At 41.5% G+C, this 15078-nt stretch overlaps 1 protein-coding gene across 2 annotated transcripts in view; it reads right to left on the bottom strand.

Annotated features, from left to right (window-relative positions):
- LOC106565435 (growth/differentiation factor 11) overlaps positions 1–10810 on the bottom strand; it is a 54546-nt gene extending 43736 nt beyond the window's left edge. For both annotated transcript variants that reach the window (XM_014132571.2, XM_014132572.2), the window contains exon 1: positions 10027–10810. In XM_014132571.2, coding sequence (XP_013988046.1) covers positions 10027–10441 — 415 coding nt within the window. In that variant the 5' untranslated portion in view covers positions 10442–10810. The remainder of the gene's footprint in view (positions 1–10026) is intronic.
- Positions 10811–15078: the final 4268 nt, after the last annotated feature.

Below are 15078 nucleotides of genomic sequence, written 5' to 3'. Positions count from 1 at the left end.
AGACGGAGCATAGTAAACATTAAACCCATGACACTCCAATTATTATGATATGTTACATTTCGTATGGTATGTATTCATTTGTGGATGTCCATCATCCATTTCCTATGATATGCAGGGCCGGCTGGAGTCACTAAGCGAGATTTGGTTGGGGGGGGGGCGACAGAGAGACTCTTGACGACAGAGAGAGAAATGTAAGTTTTAAAGTTAATTTGCTGCAGTTCTATACATTTTGCCATCGGACAGAGAGAACATTTAGCAATTTTATAACACATTTCATGCAATTCTACAAATATTGCCATGGGGCTGGGAGACATTTTTGCAGTTTTAAGCAGGTTTTTTGCAGTTCTACATGTTTTGCCATGGGGCGGAGAGGGCCATAAGCGACCTCTTATGTTGCTTATGCCTGGAGATACCCTGAAGATATTACAATTAGTATGATACAGTTGCTTAAAATTGATTTTACTGTCTTAATTGTCTATGATATTGTAACGCCCTGGCCATAGAGAGGGGGTTTTGTTCTTTATTTTGGTTAGGCCAGGGTGTTACATTGGGTGGGCGTTCTATGTTAATTTTTCTATGTTTTTGTATTTCTTTGTTTTGGGCCGTGTGTGGCTCCCAATCAGGCACAGCTGTAGTTTGTTGTTGCTGATTGGGAGTCACATATAAGTAGCCTGGTTTTCCTTTGGGTTTTTGTGGGTGATTGTTTTCTGTTTAGTGTGTAACCGGACAGAACTGTTGCTGGTCGTTCTGTTTATTTTATAGTGTTCATGCGATTCATTAAATCCTTTATGATGAACACATCCTCCGCTGCACCGTGGTCTCTTTCTGACGACGGCCGTTACAGATATACACAAAATACTCTGTAATGTCAAAGTGGAAGACAAATTCTAACATTTGTAAAAAAAAAAAAACATGAAAAATAAAGGAATATGTCAAATCAAACTATTTGACACATGCGCCGAACATGTGTAGACCTTACTGTGAAACGATTTACAAGCCCTTAACCAACAGTGTAGTTCAAGAAAGAGTTAAGAAAATATTTATATATAGACAGGGGGTGTGTCAATGTAAATCATCCGGTGGCCATGTCTTGATTAGATAAGTATTCAACCCCCTTATTCAATATATGTTAGAATCACCTTTGGCAGCGATTACAGCTGTGAGTCTTCCTGGGTAAGTGGCTGGAACTGAATTAATGGAATCACATCAATTAATACCATTCCACTTATTCTGATCCAGTCATTACCACGATCCCGTCCTTCACAATTATGGTGCCACCAACCTCCTGTGGAGTCAATAAACATTAGAATCACAATTGGCAGCGATTACAGCTGTGAATATTTCTGGGTAAGTCTCTAAGAGCTTTCCACACCTGAATTGTGCAACATTTGCCCATTATTCTTTTAAAACATTCTTCAAGCTCTGCCAAGTTGGTTGTTGATCATTGCTAGACAACCATTTTCAGGTCATGCCGTACATTTTCAAGCAGATTTAAGTCAAAACTGTAACTCAGCCACTCAGGAACATTCACTGTCTTCTTGGTAAGCAACTCCAGTGTAGATCTGGCCTTGTGTTTTAGGTTATTTTCCTGTTGAAAAGTGAATTCCTCTCCCAGTGTCTGGTGAAAAGCAGACTGAACCAGGTTTTCCTCTAGGATTTGCCTGTGCATAGCTCCATTCCGTTTCTTTTTTATCCTGAAAAACTCCCCAGTCCTTAACCTTTTCACATGCGAGTTCCAAATATCTTTAACGGTCACCCCAGCGTGAGTTGTTTTATGCACGTGATGTCAGAATGCACTCACTGTTCCAAAATGTGATTGTTACGCAACAGGACAGTTAACACGCGCTGCCTGCTAATTATCTATAGGCTATGTTTCAACTTGTCAATTTCAAATTATTTTCTAACAAGTTGTATTTTCTAACAACAGTTTGAATTGAAGTGTGTTCCACCTCCTCATTAATTTACATAGAAGTAGCCCATTTCAGTGTTGCGGACAATTTATGTTTGAAGCTTTATTGAGCTCTTCGAGGAGAGCTCTTCCCCATTTTTTCCGCACATCAAGTATGCAGACATTTGCACAGTCTTGCTGGCATATTTTCCGGCCAGCGCTCTCATTGCCTCCATTGTTGTTTTCCTTACAAATAATAACTTAGGACATGTGTGCCTTATTTTCTGTATATCATGTTGTCGTTTCGACTGTAGCATCCAGTATGTATGTATGAATGTATGGAGCATAATGTATTTACAGTTGTACTCACGTTTTCAAGTATTGGTGACAAATAATGCATTTCGATTATTGCATAGATTGTAATGGACACCTATGATGTGTGTAAAATACTTGTTTGGTATTTTGTTGTACTGATTATAATGAGTTAATGCTAAGCTATTTGCCAGCTATGTGTGGCGCCATGTTTGTTGATATTATGCAGTGCATTCTGGGTGCCATGTAAATGTCTGTCAGACCAAATAAGTTATAATGAGGTGAAGTAATGGTTCACTTGTCTTTCGAGTAAACTTCTGGAAGTGAATGAATGGAAGTAGACAACACACCCCCTTAAACATGCATACTGAAAACAGACCAAATTCATCTTGTCTCTTATTATTTTTGGTTGACACAAAAAAAAAACATGGCGGCGAGCACAAACTACCCATCGTCGGATTACTTTTGATTTCTATAAAGTGTTTTACTCAATTATTTTGATCAATGTTAAGTTCACCCGTGATGTGATGAATTATAAATAGTAATTTCTATTAGCTCATTCATATTGGGGTTTCTGTCAGCCGAGAGTTCTCATATGACCGCTTGTGTTACGTCAATCTTTCCTCAGTTAGCGGTAGGACTAATTTAGCCTACATTTTCCAGTTTGGATGATTGTGTATGCTGTCGCTACTTCTGTGAATGTCTGAATATTGCATCCCAAAATATACTGGTCACATTCAGGACATAACTTTGTAAGGACTGTAAGGTAATTTCACTGTAAGGTTGTATTCGGCGCATGTGAAAAATACAATTTTATTGGATTTGTTTGTGCAAAATGTTTCTGTGAAAAAAACAGTGTGACTAGCTCAAATGCTGACTGTTGTGTAAAGCGAAACTGGACGTTCTAAATAAGCGCTCTAATCACATTGGTTTGAGCTTACACTGCAGGAACCACTGTAAAGTGATCACACGTGTTTGTTGGTACATGTGAAAAGGTTAACGATTAAAAGCATACCCATAACATGATGCAGCCACCACTATGCTTGAAAATATGGAGAGTGGTACTCAATTATGTGTTTTATTGGATTTGCCCCAAACATAACACTTTGTATTCAGAACAACATATTTATTGCTTTGCCACAATTTTTGCAGTTTTATTTTAGTGCCTTGTTGCAAACAGGATACATGTTTTGAAATATGTGTATTCTGTACAGGCTTCCTTCTTTTCACTCTGTCAATTAGGTAACTACAATGTTGTTGATTCAGCCCCAGTTTTCTCCTATCATCAACCCAATCTTCGGGCTACCCAAGAGGAAACGCCGGGGTTACAGAGGCAAGAGAGGGGGGATCCTGGTGAGATTAAGGCGAAAGGAAAACCAGCCACCTCTTCCCTCCATTCTACTGCGAATGTACAGTCACTTGATAATAAGATGGATGACCTCAATTGCGGATTTGCTACCAACGGGACTCTCGGAATTGCAATATTCTTTGCTTTTCAGAAACATGGCTCTGAGACAAGATACACCCCATGGCTATCCAACTTGATGGATTCTCCATTCACCAGGCGGACAGGACAGTGGAGTTGGGGAAATCGAGGGGGGATGGGGTTTGCCTCTTCATCAACTGCAACTGGTGTGCTAATTCCAGCGTGGTGGAAGTGTTGACCCACTGTTCACCCATCTTGGAATACCTTATTGTCAAATGTTGACCCATCTGGCCTCCCGAGTGGCACAGCGGTCTAAGGCACCGCATCGCAATATTGCGGCGCCACTACAGCCTGGGGTTTGATCACAGGCTGTGTCATTGCTGGCCGTGATCGGGAGTCCCATAGGGAGGCACACAATTGGCCCAGCGTCGTCTGGGTTAGGGGAGGGTTTAACCGGGGGGCTTTACTTGGCTCATCGCGCTCTAGCGACTCCTAGTGGTGTGCCGGGTGCCTGCAGGCTGACTTCTGTTGTCAGTTGAACAGTATTTCCTCCGACACATTGGTGCAGCTGGCTTCCGAGTTAAGTGGGCAAGTGTTAGGGAGCACGGTTTGGTGGGTCATGTTTTGGAGGACGCATGACTCGACCTTCACCTCTCCCGAGCCCGTTGGGGAGTTGCAGCGATGATACAAGATCGTAATTGGATCGCAATTGGATATCACAAAATTGGGGAGAAAAAGGGGGTTAAAATACAAAATAATAAAATATTTCAAGGCTGACCCTTCTACCTCCGAAGGGAGTTTACAGCTGTTATCGTGACTGCTGTATACATTCCACCTCAGGACAAGAAAAATAACAAGCTGGTGCTTAATGAGCTAGGCTATAAAAAAGCAGGAAACCCTACACCCAGAGGCTGCCTTTCTGGTTGCCGGCAATTTTAATTTGGCTTCACTAAGACACGTGATGCCCAACTTCCATCAACACGTCTCCAACGCCACTAGGACCTATAAAGTCCTAGACCACTGCAATTCTATCCACAAGCAAACATACAAGGCCCTCACTCGTCTGCCATTCGGCAAATCAGATGATGACTCCGTACTCTTGCTTCCTGTTTACAAGCAGAAGCTGAAACAGGAAGTACCCACGATTAGTTCCGTTGAGAAATGGTCACCAGAATCAGAGGGTATGCTTCAGGACTGCTTTGCTAGCGCTGATCGGAATATGTTTTGAGACTCCTCCGATAACCACCTCCGTCACCGGCTTCAATCGAAAATGCATCGGCGACGTTGTACCCACGTTGAGGGTTCGCTGCTTCCCCAATCAAATGCCCTGGATTTACACCGAGGTTGGCGCTAAACTAAAGAGCGTGGCTACTGCACACAGAGCTATCATAAACAACCCTGATGCTACGGCCGAAGTGTCACGTTCTGACCTGTAAAGGTGTTATTTGTTAGTGTTTAGTTTGGTCAGGACGTGGCAGGGGGTATTTGTTTTATGTGGTTCAGGGTGGTTGTGTGTATGTGTCCATGTAGAGAGGGGTATTTGATTTATTAGTCCAGGGTTTTGGTTATTGTTCTGTTTGTTTATTTCTATGTTCTGTCTAGTCATTTGTATTTCTATGTTTAGTCAATTGGTGTTGCGGCCTTCAGTTGGAGGCAGCTGTCTATCGTTGCCTCTGATTGAAGGTCCTATAATTAGGGGTGTGTTTGTATTGTGGATTGTGGGTAGTTGTATTCTGTTTTGTGCTTGCCACCTGACAGAACTGTTAGTGTCGTTTCTGTTAATTGTATACGTGTTTATTTTGTTTCTCCTTCTTATATATTAAAAAGAGAAGATGAGTATACACTTCCCTGTTGCGTCTTGGTCCTCCACACTCGTTACACGAAGACAGGAATAAGTTCAAGAAAGTCCCGTTATGACCTCCCCAGAGTCATCAAACAAAGAAAAGGACAATATAGGAATAATGTGGAATCATATTACACAGGCTCTGACACCTGCATCATGTGGCAGGGGCTACAGTCTATTACGGATGACAAAGAAAGACCCAACTGTGATCTGCCCAACGATGCCTCTCTACCAGACGAATTCAAAGCAGTTGATGCACGCTTGGACAACAACATTGAGCCAGGTGTGAGGGCCGTCACCGACCCAGAGGACTGGGTGATCTTGCTCTCCGAGGCTGACGTGAGAAGGGTCTTTAATCAGGTCAACACCCGCAAGGCCGATATTCCAGGGTGCATTCTCAGAGCATGGGCAGAACAGCTGGCTGGCATATTCAGTCATTTTCAACCTCTCCTTGTCGCAGTCTGTAATCCCCACATGTTTTAAAATGACCACAATCATGCCTGTTCCTAAGAAATCTAAGGTTTCATGCCACAATGATTACTGCCCTGTAACACTCACTTCTGTAATCATGAAGTGCTTTGAGAGGCTGGTTATGGCACATTAACTCCACCATCCCAGACACCCTGGACCCACTCCAATTTGCATACCGCCCCAACAGATCCATAGATGACTCAATCTCAATTGCTCTCCACACTGCCCTCACCCACCTAAATAAGAGGAATACCTATGTGAGAATGCTGTACATTGACTACAGCTCAGCGTTCAACACCATTATCCCCTCACCAAGCTTTGGACTTTGGGTCTGAACACCTCCCTCTGCAACTGGATCCTGGACTTGAGGGGCCGACCCCAGGTAGTGAGCGTAGGCAACATCACCTACACCACGCTGACCCTTAACACAGGGGTGTGTGCTTAGTCCCCTCCTGTACTCCCTGTTTACCCACGACTCCAACACCATTATCAAGTTCACTGACGACACAACGGTGGTAGGCCTGATTACCAGAAACGATGAGTCAGCCTACAGGGATCAACAACCTCTCACTCAACGTCAGCAAGACCAAGGAGCTGATCGTGGACTACAGGAAATGGGGGGGGGTGAGCACGCCTCCATCCACATCGATGGGGAGGCAGTGGAGCAGGTAGACAGCTTCAAGTTCCTCGATGGTCTAATCACTAAAGTCTTAAAATGGTTTAAACACACACACACAGTCCAAACACACACACACACACACACACACACAACAGTGCCTCTTCCCCCTCAGGAGGTTGAAACAGTTTGGCATGGGCACTGAAATCCTGAAAAGGTTCTACAGCTGTACTATTGAGAGCATATTAACTAGCTGCATCAAATCAAATGTATTTATATAGCCCTTCGTACATCAGCTGATATCTCAAAGTGCTGTACAGAAACCCAGCCTAAAACCCCAAACAGCAAGCAATGCATGTGAAAGAAGCACGGTGGCTAGGAAAAACTCCCTAGGAAAAACTCCCTAGAAAGGCCAAAAACCTAGGAAGAAACCTAGAGAGGAACCAGGCTATGAGGGGTGGCCAGTCCTCTTCTGGCTGTGCCGCGTGGATATTATAACAGAACATGGTCAAGATGTTAAAATGCATCACTGCTTGGTATGGCAATAGCACCACCCTCGATCGCTACAGAGGGTTGTGCGGACAGCCCAGTACATCACTGGGGTCGAGCTCCCTGCCATGCAGGACCCCTATATTTTCTCTGCTGCCGCACGGCAAGAGATACCAGTGCAAGTCTGACACCAACAGGCTCTTGAACAGCTCCTATCCCCAAGCAATACGACTGATAAATAGCTAACAAAATAACTACATGGACAGAGTTTCCCTTGTATCTTTATCAACCTTTTATTTCAATATTTCAGTCTCTATGCACACTCACAGGGCCCAATACACACACAAACACTCACTCACATAATTTTCTCACTCACACATAATATGTACATACATTTATACTGACTCTACACACCCGCACACCCACTCACATGTAACCTGCTGTTACTTTGTTTATCTTATATCCTGTTGCCTAGTCACCTTACCCCTGTACATATCTACCTCCATCACTCCAGTATCCCTGCGTGTAAATATGGTATTGGAACTGACTTTTTAAATATTTTCCTGTATATAGTATGTTTACTTATTTACTTTATTGTGTATTCCATATTTCTTAAACTTATTTCTTGTGTGCTTTTTTCTAGTAATACATTGTTATTGATTATTGCATTGTTGGTTTTGAGTGTGCAAGAAAGGCATTTCACTGTACTTTTTTAAATTTGAAACATTCTATTGCGCACAGAGTGAGTCCATGCAACTTACGCAACAAGTCACATATTTAGGCTTGCCATAACAAAGGGGTTGAATACTTATCGACTCAAGACATTTCAGCTTTACATTTTGTATTCATTTGTAAAAATCACAAAAAACATAATTCCACTTTGACACTATTGGATATTGTGTGTAAGCCAGTGACAAAAAATGTCAATTTAATCAATTTTAAAAATAATGTGAAAGAAGTCAAGGGGTCTGAATGCTTTCTGCAGGCACTGTATGCTATGAATTGCAATTCATACAATATGTTATGAATTTGCTAAATATATGATATGTTACGAATTCCAATTTGTTGTGGCTAACGTTAGCTAAGCTAGGGGTTAGGGTTAAGGTTAAGGTTAGGGTTAAGGTTAGGGTTCGCTTTTGTGCTAAGCAGTTGCAAAGTAGCTAAAAGGTAGTAAGTAGTTGCAAAGTTGCTAATAAGCTAAAGTTGTCCATGATGAGATTTGAACACATTCACACATTACTGTTTTATGTAACCATACCAAACCTAAACTACCATACTAATTTGGACATCCCGGATTTACATTTACTATGCTACGTCTAGTCTATGAGACCAGGCTGGTATGACAATCGAAGGAGAAGTTAAGGGAACACAAACCTATCTTTGTTCCCTCTTGGAAAAAAACGGATTATTTGCATGGCTTTTCGTTCCCTTGTGCGGAATACATTATGTGTGTAAATGTTGTTGAACCACGGCGATTCGCCGCGAAAAGGTCACACACTCCCCTCGACCCCAACTGTTTCTCTCGCTTTGTGTCCTCACAGGGAAAAAACGAGCTGTGCCTATAAACTTCGCATTTAAAAGACAAGTGCGGTCGAGGGGGACTGCTGCATGGGGGAAACAATAGCAGCTTTTTTGGACACACTTTTTCTCACTGCGATGAACAGCAGGGAATCCGGTAGAGCCCTCTTATAAAGAACCATAGAGCACAGCTGCTGGGCTCTATAATTTTAGGGAATGTTGGTGTTTTTTTCTCATTAATAATACGCAAAATCTTCCTGTCCACATTTGAACATGTTATTTTATACTTGTTTATAGGTCATATTAGGCATAAACTGTCCCTCTGCTATTTAAACCATGTCATATTGTAGGCTATATTTTGGCCATACAACTGCAAGATATGCAAAATAAGGGATAATGTGCAAAGGTTCGGCGCAATACATCTGCCTGCCAAATGCTAAATTATCATTAGTGATTTATGCACTCCAAACAGACATTGGCATAGCATTCAAAAGTCTGTCATGCGGCTAATGAAAGTCAAATCACAAAACATGACAGAACAACCGGAAATTGCAAATGATCAGTGACCTAATTTGCAAAAAACTGAAACAACGGTTTCAGAACTGCTATGTATAAGAACATGATACAGAGTTATTTAAAAGTATGTTACATGAAGTCTGGCCTTGAAATGATTCGAAACTAAGAAAATATGCTATAATTTGGGGTAGACTATAGACTTCCGCGGGCACACCCCATAGATGACCTAGGCTAAATCCGCGCACGAGCTGTCAGTACTGGCACTCTAGCCTATAGCACAGCTGTAGCCTAGAAGTCCATCCTCCAAAAAATCCCTTCTCTTCATGTAGGCCTACATAGAAAGACTGAACGAGTTACATTTATGCGTCATATGAATAATAATAATATGAATAATATTAGCCTAATAATAATCATAATAATATTGGCTTGACCAACTCAACGTTAATTACTCTGGTGACCTGTCATAGAGTGATGAGACTCGTTATTGATTTAGTGATTTATCAAGTTCACACTTAATCCATACAGATATTTTTGACAGGCGTAGCAAACAGCTGACCCTGCATCATTGGGGCGGCAGGTAGCCTGGTGGTTAGAGCGTTTAACCAGTAACCGAAAGGTTGCTAGATCGAATCCCCGATCTGACAAGGTAAAATTCTGTCGTTCTGCCCCTGAACATGGCAGTTAACCCACTGTTTCTAAGGCGTCATTGTAAATGAGATGTTGCTCTTAACTTGCCTAGTTAAATGAAATAATTTGTCCTATTTAAACGGTTATGTATTTTAGTAGGCCTATTGATGTTCAAATGTCCAGGATATCCTCTGTCCAAGCATGCCAATAATAACCACAATCACCATACATTTGACAACGACTTGCTGCTCACACCTACTATTGGTTTACAAAGTAATTCATCATTTTCAGCAGCTATGGGACAAAGTTGCATTACTCACGCTCGGAGGCCATAGTGATGACGGACTCCGTAGTGGCGTGATATTCGTCCTCCTCCATAAACTCATCCTGAAAGGACGCGTCTCCCTGGAAATCGTGATGGTCCAGAAGCTGCTGGAGCGGGGGTGCCTTGGGGAGCAGCTGGTTCACTACCTCCCTACTAATGTTAGGAGCCTGCTTGAGCCGCAGCTTGCTCAGGATCTGAGACTTGATGGTCTCCAGCCTCAGGACTTTACTTTGCTCTCGCCAAACGCATGCGGAACATCCATGAGCGCCCGCTTCTTCATCGAGGAGCGAAAGCCCGTCGTCCGTGGGAGTCTCGCTCGTTGGTGGCAAAAAAAGATTAGGCTCGTCACTCCCGGACAGTCCCAGACAAATATAAACCATCAAACACAGCAAAAAGTTATACCTCGGCATGATGATGACTTGTCAGGCTATATAACTTTCTGCTCGCGTTATCCCTTTCTCTACCCTCTCTGAAATGTTGCTTGTCACAACCTGTTTCCTTACCTTGGAAAGGTACCAATGATATGCAACTACTCCAATAGAGTCGCCTCTTAAAACGATTTTATTGTAGGACAGCAATAAACCTAGGAAGGTGAGTCCTAGTGGGTTTTCTCTGTACTTTAGCCTATCTATCGATTTGACGCATAACCCGTTTTCATGCTATAGTTTTGGTTGCCTTATCTGATAACAATTAAGTCCATAGGTGCGAATGTTAAGATGTGTCATTGAAAAGTGTGCAAGTACCTCCTAAAAGGGCTCGTTATATATCTCCGCTCCTCCGTGTCGTAATCCGTCTCCATTGGCTAAGATTTCAACAAAAGGCTTTTAGGTCTGTCACCAAGTCAAGAAAAAGAGGGAGCTAGAGGGAGGGAGCAAGGGAGAATGGATTGGAGAGTAGTTTGTCCAGTTGGCATTTTATTACTGTATTGAGATAAGGTTTCAAGTCATTACATGTCATTAGTGGTATGATTTATTTTCTTTACGTTAAGAAACTAGTGTTGGTAAGCAGTGAATAGAAATTTCAACCACGACTTATCCTCCCCCTTCTCTTCTCTCACGTTTAATATGTCCCTATTATATATATTGAACAAAAATATAAACACAACATGTTTCATTAGCTGAAATAAAAGATTCCAGAAATGTTTCATATGCACAAAAAACGTATTTCTCTGAAATTTTGTGCCGATTTTTTTTACATACCTGTTAGTGAGCATTTCTCCTTTGCCAAGATAATCCATCCACCTGACAGGTGTGGCATATCAACAAGTCGATTAAACTGCATGATTATTGCACAGGTGCACCTTGTGTTGGGGACAATAAAAGGCCACTCTAAAATGTGCAGTTTTGTTACACAGCACAATGCCACATATGTCTCAAGTTTTGAGGGAGCATGCAATTGGGATGCTGACTGCAGGAATGTCCACCAGAGCTGTTGCAAGAGAATTGAATGTTAATTTCTCTACATAAGTCACCTCCAACATTGTTTTAGAGAATTTGGCAGTATGTCCAACCGGCCTCACAACCGCAGACCATGTGTATCCACGCCAGCCCAGGACCTCCACATGCGGCTTCTTCACCTGCCCAATCTTCTGAGAACAGCCATCCAGTAAGCTGATGAAACTGAGGAGTATTTCTCTCTGTAATAAAGCCCTTTTGTGGGAAAAAAAGTTATTCTGATTGGCTGGTCCTGGCTCCCAAGTGGGTGGGCCTATGCCCTCCCAGGCCCACACATGGCTGCGCCCCTGCTCAGTCATTTGAAATCGATAGATTAGGGCCTAATGAATTTATTTCAATTGACTGATTTCCTTGTATGAACTGTAACTGTAAAATTGTTGATATTGTTGCATATTGCGTTTTATATTTTTGTTCAGTAACATTATTTGTAAAATGAGTCAAATGTATGCATAAAATGATACGTTGAACGTGGCCTGCCCCCATAGAATTGTGAAACTTCCAGACTTGACTCATGAGTGACAGGTTGTCCTAAATGGCAGTGGGATAGATAGCATCTTTGTAATTTAAGAAGTATTACGTTGACAATAGTGACACTCATTTTGTGTTAGACTACCTCAAGACTTTTAATGCAATGATTTTACATCGAGATGTGCAAATGCAGCATAAATTGTAATATAGACTGTCAAACATCTAGGCCCTGATGATAAAACCATGCATTCCATAAAAGAGTGGGATATGCCAACAAAGAAAACAATGGCGCAAATGCGTCCCATGACATTTTCAATTGTACCTAACACTTGATTTAAATATATCTATATATCCATAGCGCTCAAGGATTTACATTCCATGAGGGCAACACAACTTTTTCTAAACATGATTTGAAGCTTTAAATAATCTGTTAACAAAGTATTCTATTACATAAAGGCATAAGGGAGTAATATGCTCTTAGTTTTTTTTAATAACCTGGGGAAAATCTCTTGTGAAATTATCAATGTTGGTCAGGCAATTTCTGTTCTATCACTGATTTACAATTATAAAGATTTGCTCTCATACCTTACCATATTTGTTCAATATGACAATCTATGATTGTTTCAACCATTATATGCATGGTCAGTGCATTAGTAACAACTGTTAGATTTCAATACAGTAGCTCAATTTGAGTGACAAATGCCTGTTGGTAATGTTTTGTCTTTCTAAACAATATTCCAAAATAGCAATGAAGCAATTAACCAATAAACTAACCACATGGATCAATTAGTCAACCAATCAACCAATCAATCCATATACTCTAGCCATCATTATTTTAAATGAATCCCTTTTATTATTTCTAAAGTCCTCATCTCCTCAATGAACATTAAAGTTCTATTGTTACTCAAACCTGGAATACACAATTGATAATTAATACTTTATTGAGGCCTCTACGTATGTGAAGCCAACTACAATGCACTTGTAAATGAGGTTCATTACCTCTGCCTTCCATAAATACTTCCAGCTATTACATGCTAAATATTCTGAATCAATGTAATTACTTATTTTGAGATTATCTCTGGCTAATTCCTAATGGTAAGTATTGTTCCAATTATGGTATTGACTGTCCATCAGTTGAGTAGCCTACCATGTAGTGTACCGCAGAACTAGCTTACTACTGTCACCTACTGGCTGAATATACAATTGCAGTTTCAGTTAAACAAGGTAGATTTAGAAGTTAGTAATATTCCATATGCAAACTTGTCCTTGGTAGAGCACATCTACCAGTAGTCTCCATTAGAATTTAGGATTTCTGACACTTTAAAGAATTCTACACAATAGCTACTTGGTATGTAATGGTGCCTAGTGGAGCTTGTTTAATGAATCCTAAAGATATCAACAAGTAGTTGATAGGTTAATACTGTGTAATTACCATTTTACCATGTACCTTCTTAGTAAATACATGGTCATTTCTGTATCTTGCGGCCCATTTCTTTTCTCAAAATGGTATTTGGTAATGTCAAAATGTGTTTATTGGTTTGCATGTGAAAGTAGGTTAGGAGTCTGTGGGCCACTGTAGTATGTACATTATGTCACACTTTGAAACCACAGACCCTTTCCTTGTTTCTAGATGCCAACTCAGCACGAATGTGCATGTTCCAATTGAATCTAGGGTAATCCCATTTTAGAGCAACTGAAATGAAGAAACGGTCGATGGCTGTATTTGATGAAAGTTTTATTATAAAGTATGGATTTCAGCAAACAAAGACAGGCCCGACTTTACACAGGACAAACATTGGTACACGGTAAGGGTTTAAGATTTTACAATTTGACAAGTATCGAATGACAGCGAATCGGAGCTCCAGTCCGCCCATACTTGTCGCCGCTCAATTCCCTTGTACTTGTACGTGGAGTTGAGTAACTTGGCCACAAGAAGTATGAATGGACCATAACAGTTGAACAGATGCACTCTCCCTGCAACCACAGTAGGCCTAGGCCTAACTCCTGTTTTGTCTGTTCCCCCTCAATCACTAGGCTACACTAATGTCAATGAGAGATGCAACAGCTGCAATGTGCTTAGCCTTTGCCGAACATGTCATAGCAGAGCATAGGCAATAAACGAATTATGACTGAATCTTATTTTAGTGCTTTCGAAAGGTGTCAGGACTGTGAGCACATTCATAGAAAATATGAAGCTGTAGGCTTTACTGAGAGTAGGCAGAACTGATGGGATGTAGGATGGAATTACCCATGTCTGTGTGTGTTCCTTTAGTTGTCTTGTGACCCTATGAAGTCTTAGGCCTATTTGTTTTACACCCTAGCCTCAGCTTTTCTACGCCAGCGGTCACCAGGTAGGCAAAATGTTCCCATTTTGAACCATATCATTTGTCTGGAGAACAAAAACTCCACCTACCTGATGGACCGGGAGATCTGTGGTTAAATCGAGTGTGCCATCTTGCACGACCACGGCCCCAGCAAAGTTTAATACTGGCCTACTTGAGATTTCATAATTATTTTAAACCATGACCAGAGAGAGGCTGTCAAAGAATACAGCAAAGAGCTGCTTTTCTTATGAGTGAGTTCATGTCTATATTTTATTCAGCACTGTCAACACTTTTTATTCAACACTATTACAAAACATGAAACGCGCTTCTCTCTAATTCCACTGGCGCTGCAACTGCAATGAATGAGTAGCCAAGTGTATCGATAGTATTAGCAGCTCGTCGTGTCTATTTTAATTTCGAGGAGTATTTCACTTTTTTCTGGTCATAGGAACAACATGAATTTGTGCCTGAGGCAGATGCTGTGCGAGTTTCGCCATCAGGTGGAGACTGTGTCCCTTCTCTCTGGACTGTGTCCCTCCCTCTGCTGAGACTAATGCGGTGTTCAAACAACTGGGAACTGGGAAATCTCCGACTTCTGATTTCAGTGCGTTCAAGACAACTGCGAACTCTGAAAAAAACGAGATCCTACTGGGAATAATAGTTTTGAACTATACTCGGAAATTCGGGCATCTTTCGAGAGCTCCGACTTTCCGACCTGAAGTTCACTGACGTCATGATTTGAACCCCTTCCCAGCTGTCTTGAAAGCACCATGACCATCAGTCCATGATGCAAGTACCATC

Source organism: Salmo salar, chromosome ssa12, assembly GCF_905237065.1.
Source record: "Salmo salar chromosome ssa12, Ssal_v3.1, whole genome shotgun sequence".
Lineage (NCBI taxonomy): Eukaryota > Metazoa > Chordata > Actinopteri > Salmoniformes > Salmonidae > Salmo > Salmo salar.
Note: the sequence above shows the minus strand (reverse complement) of the source record. Positions and strands in the feature narration are given on the sequence as shown.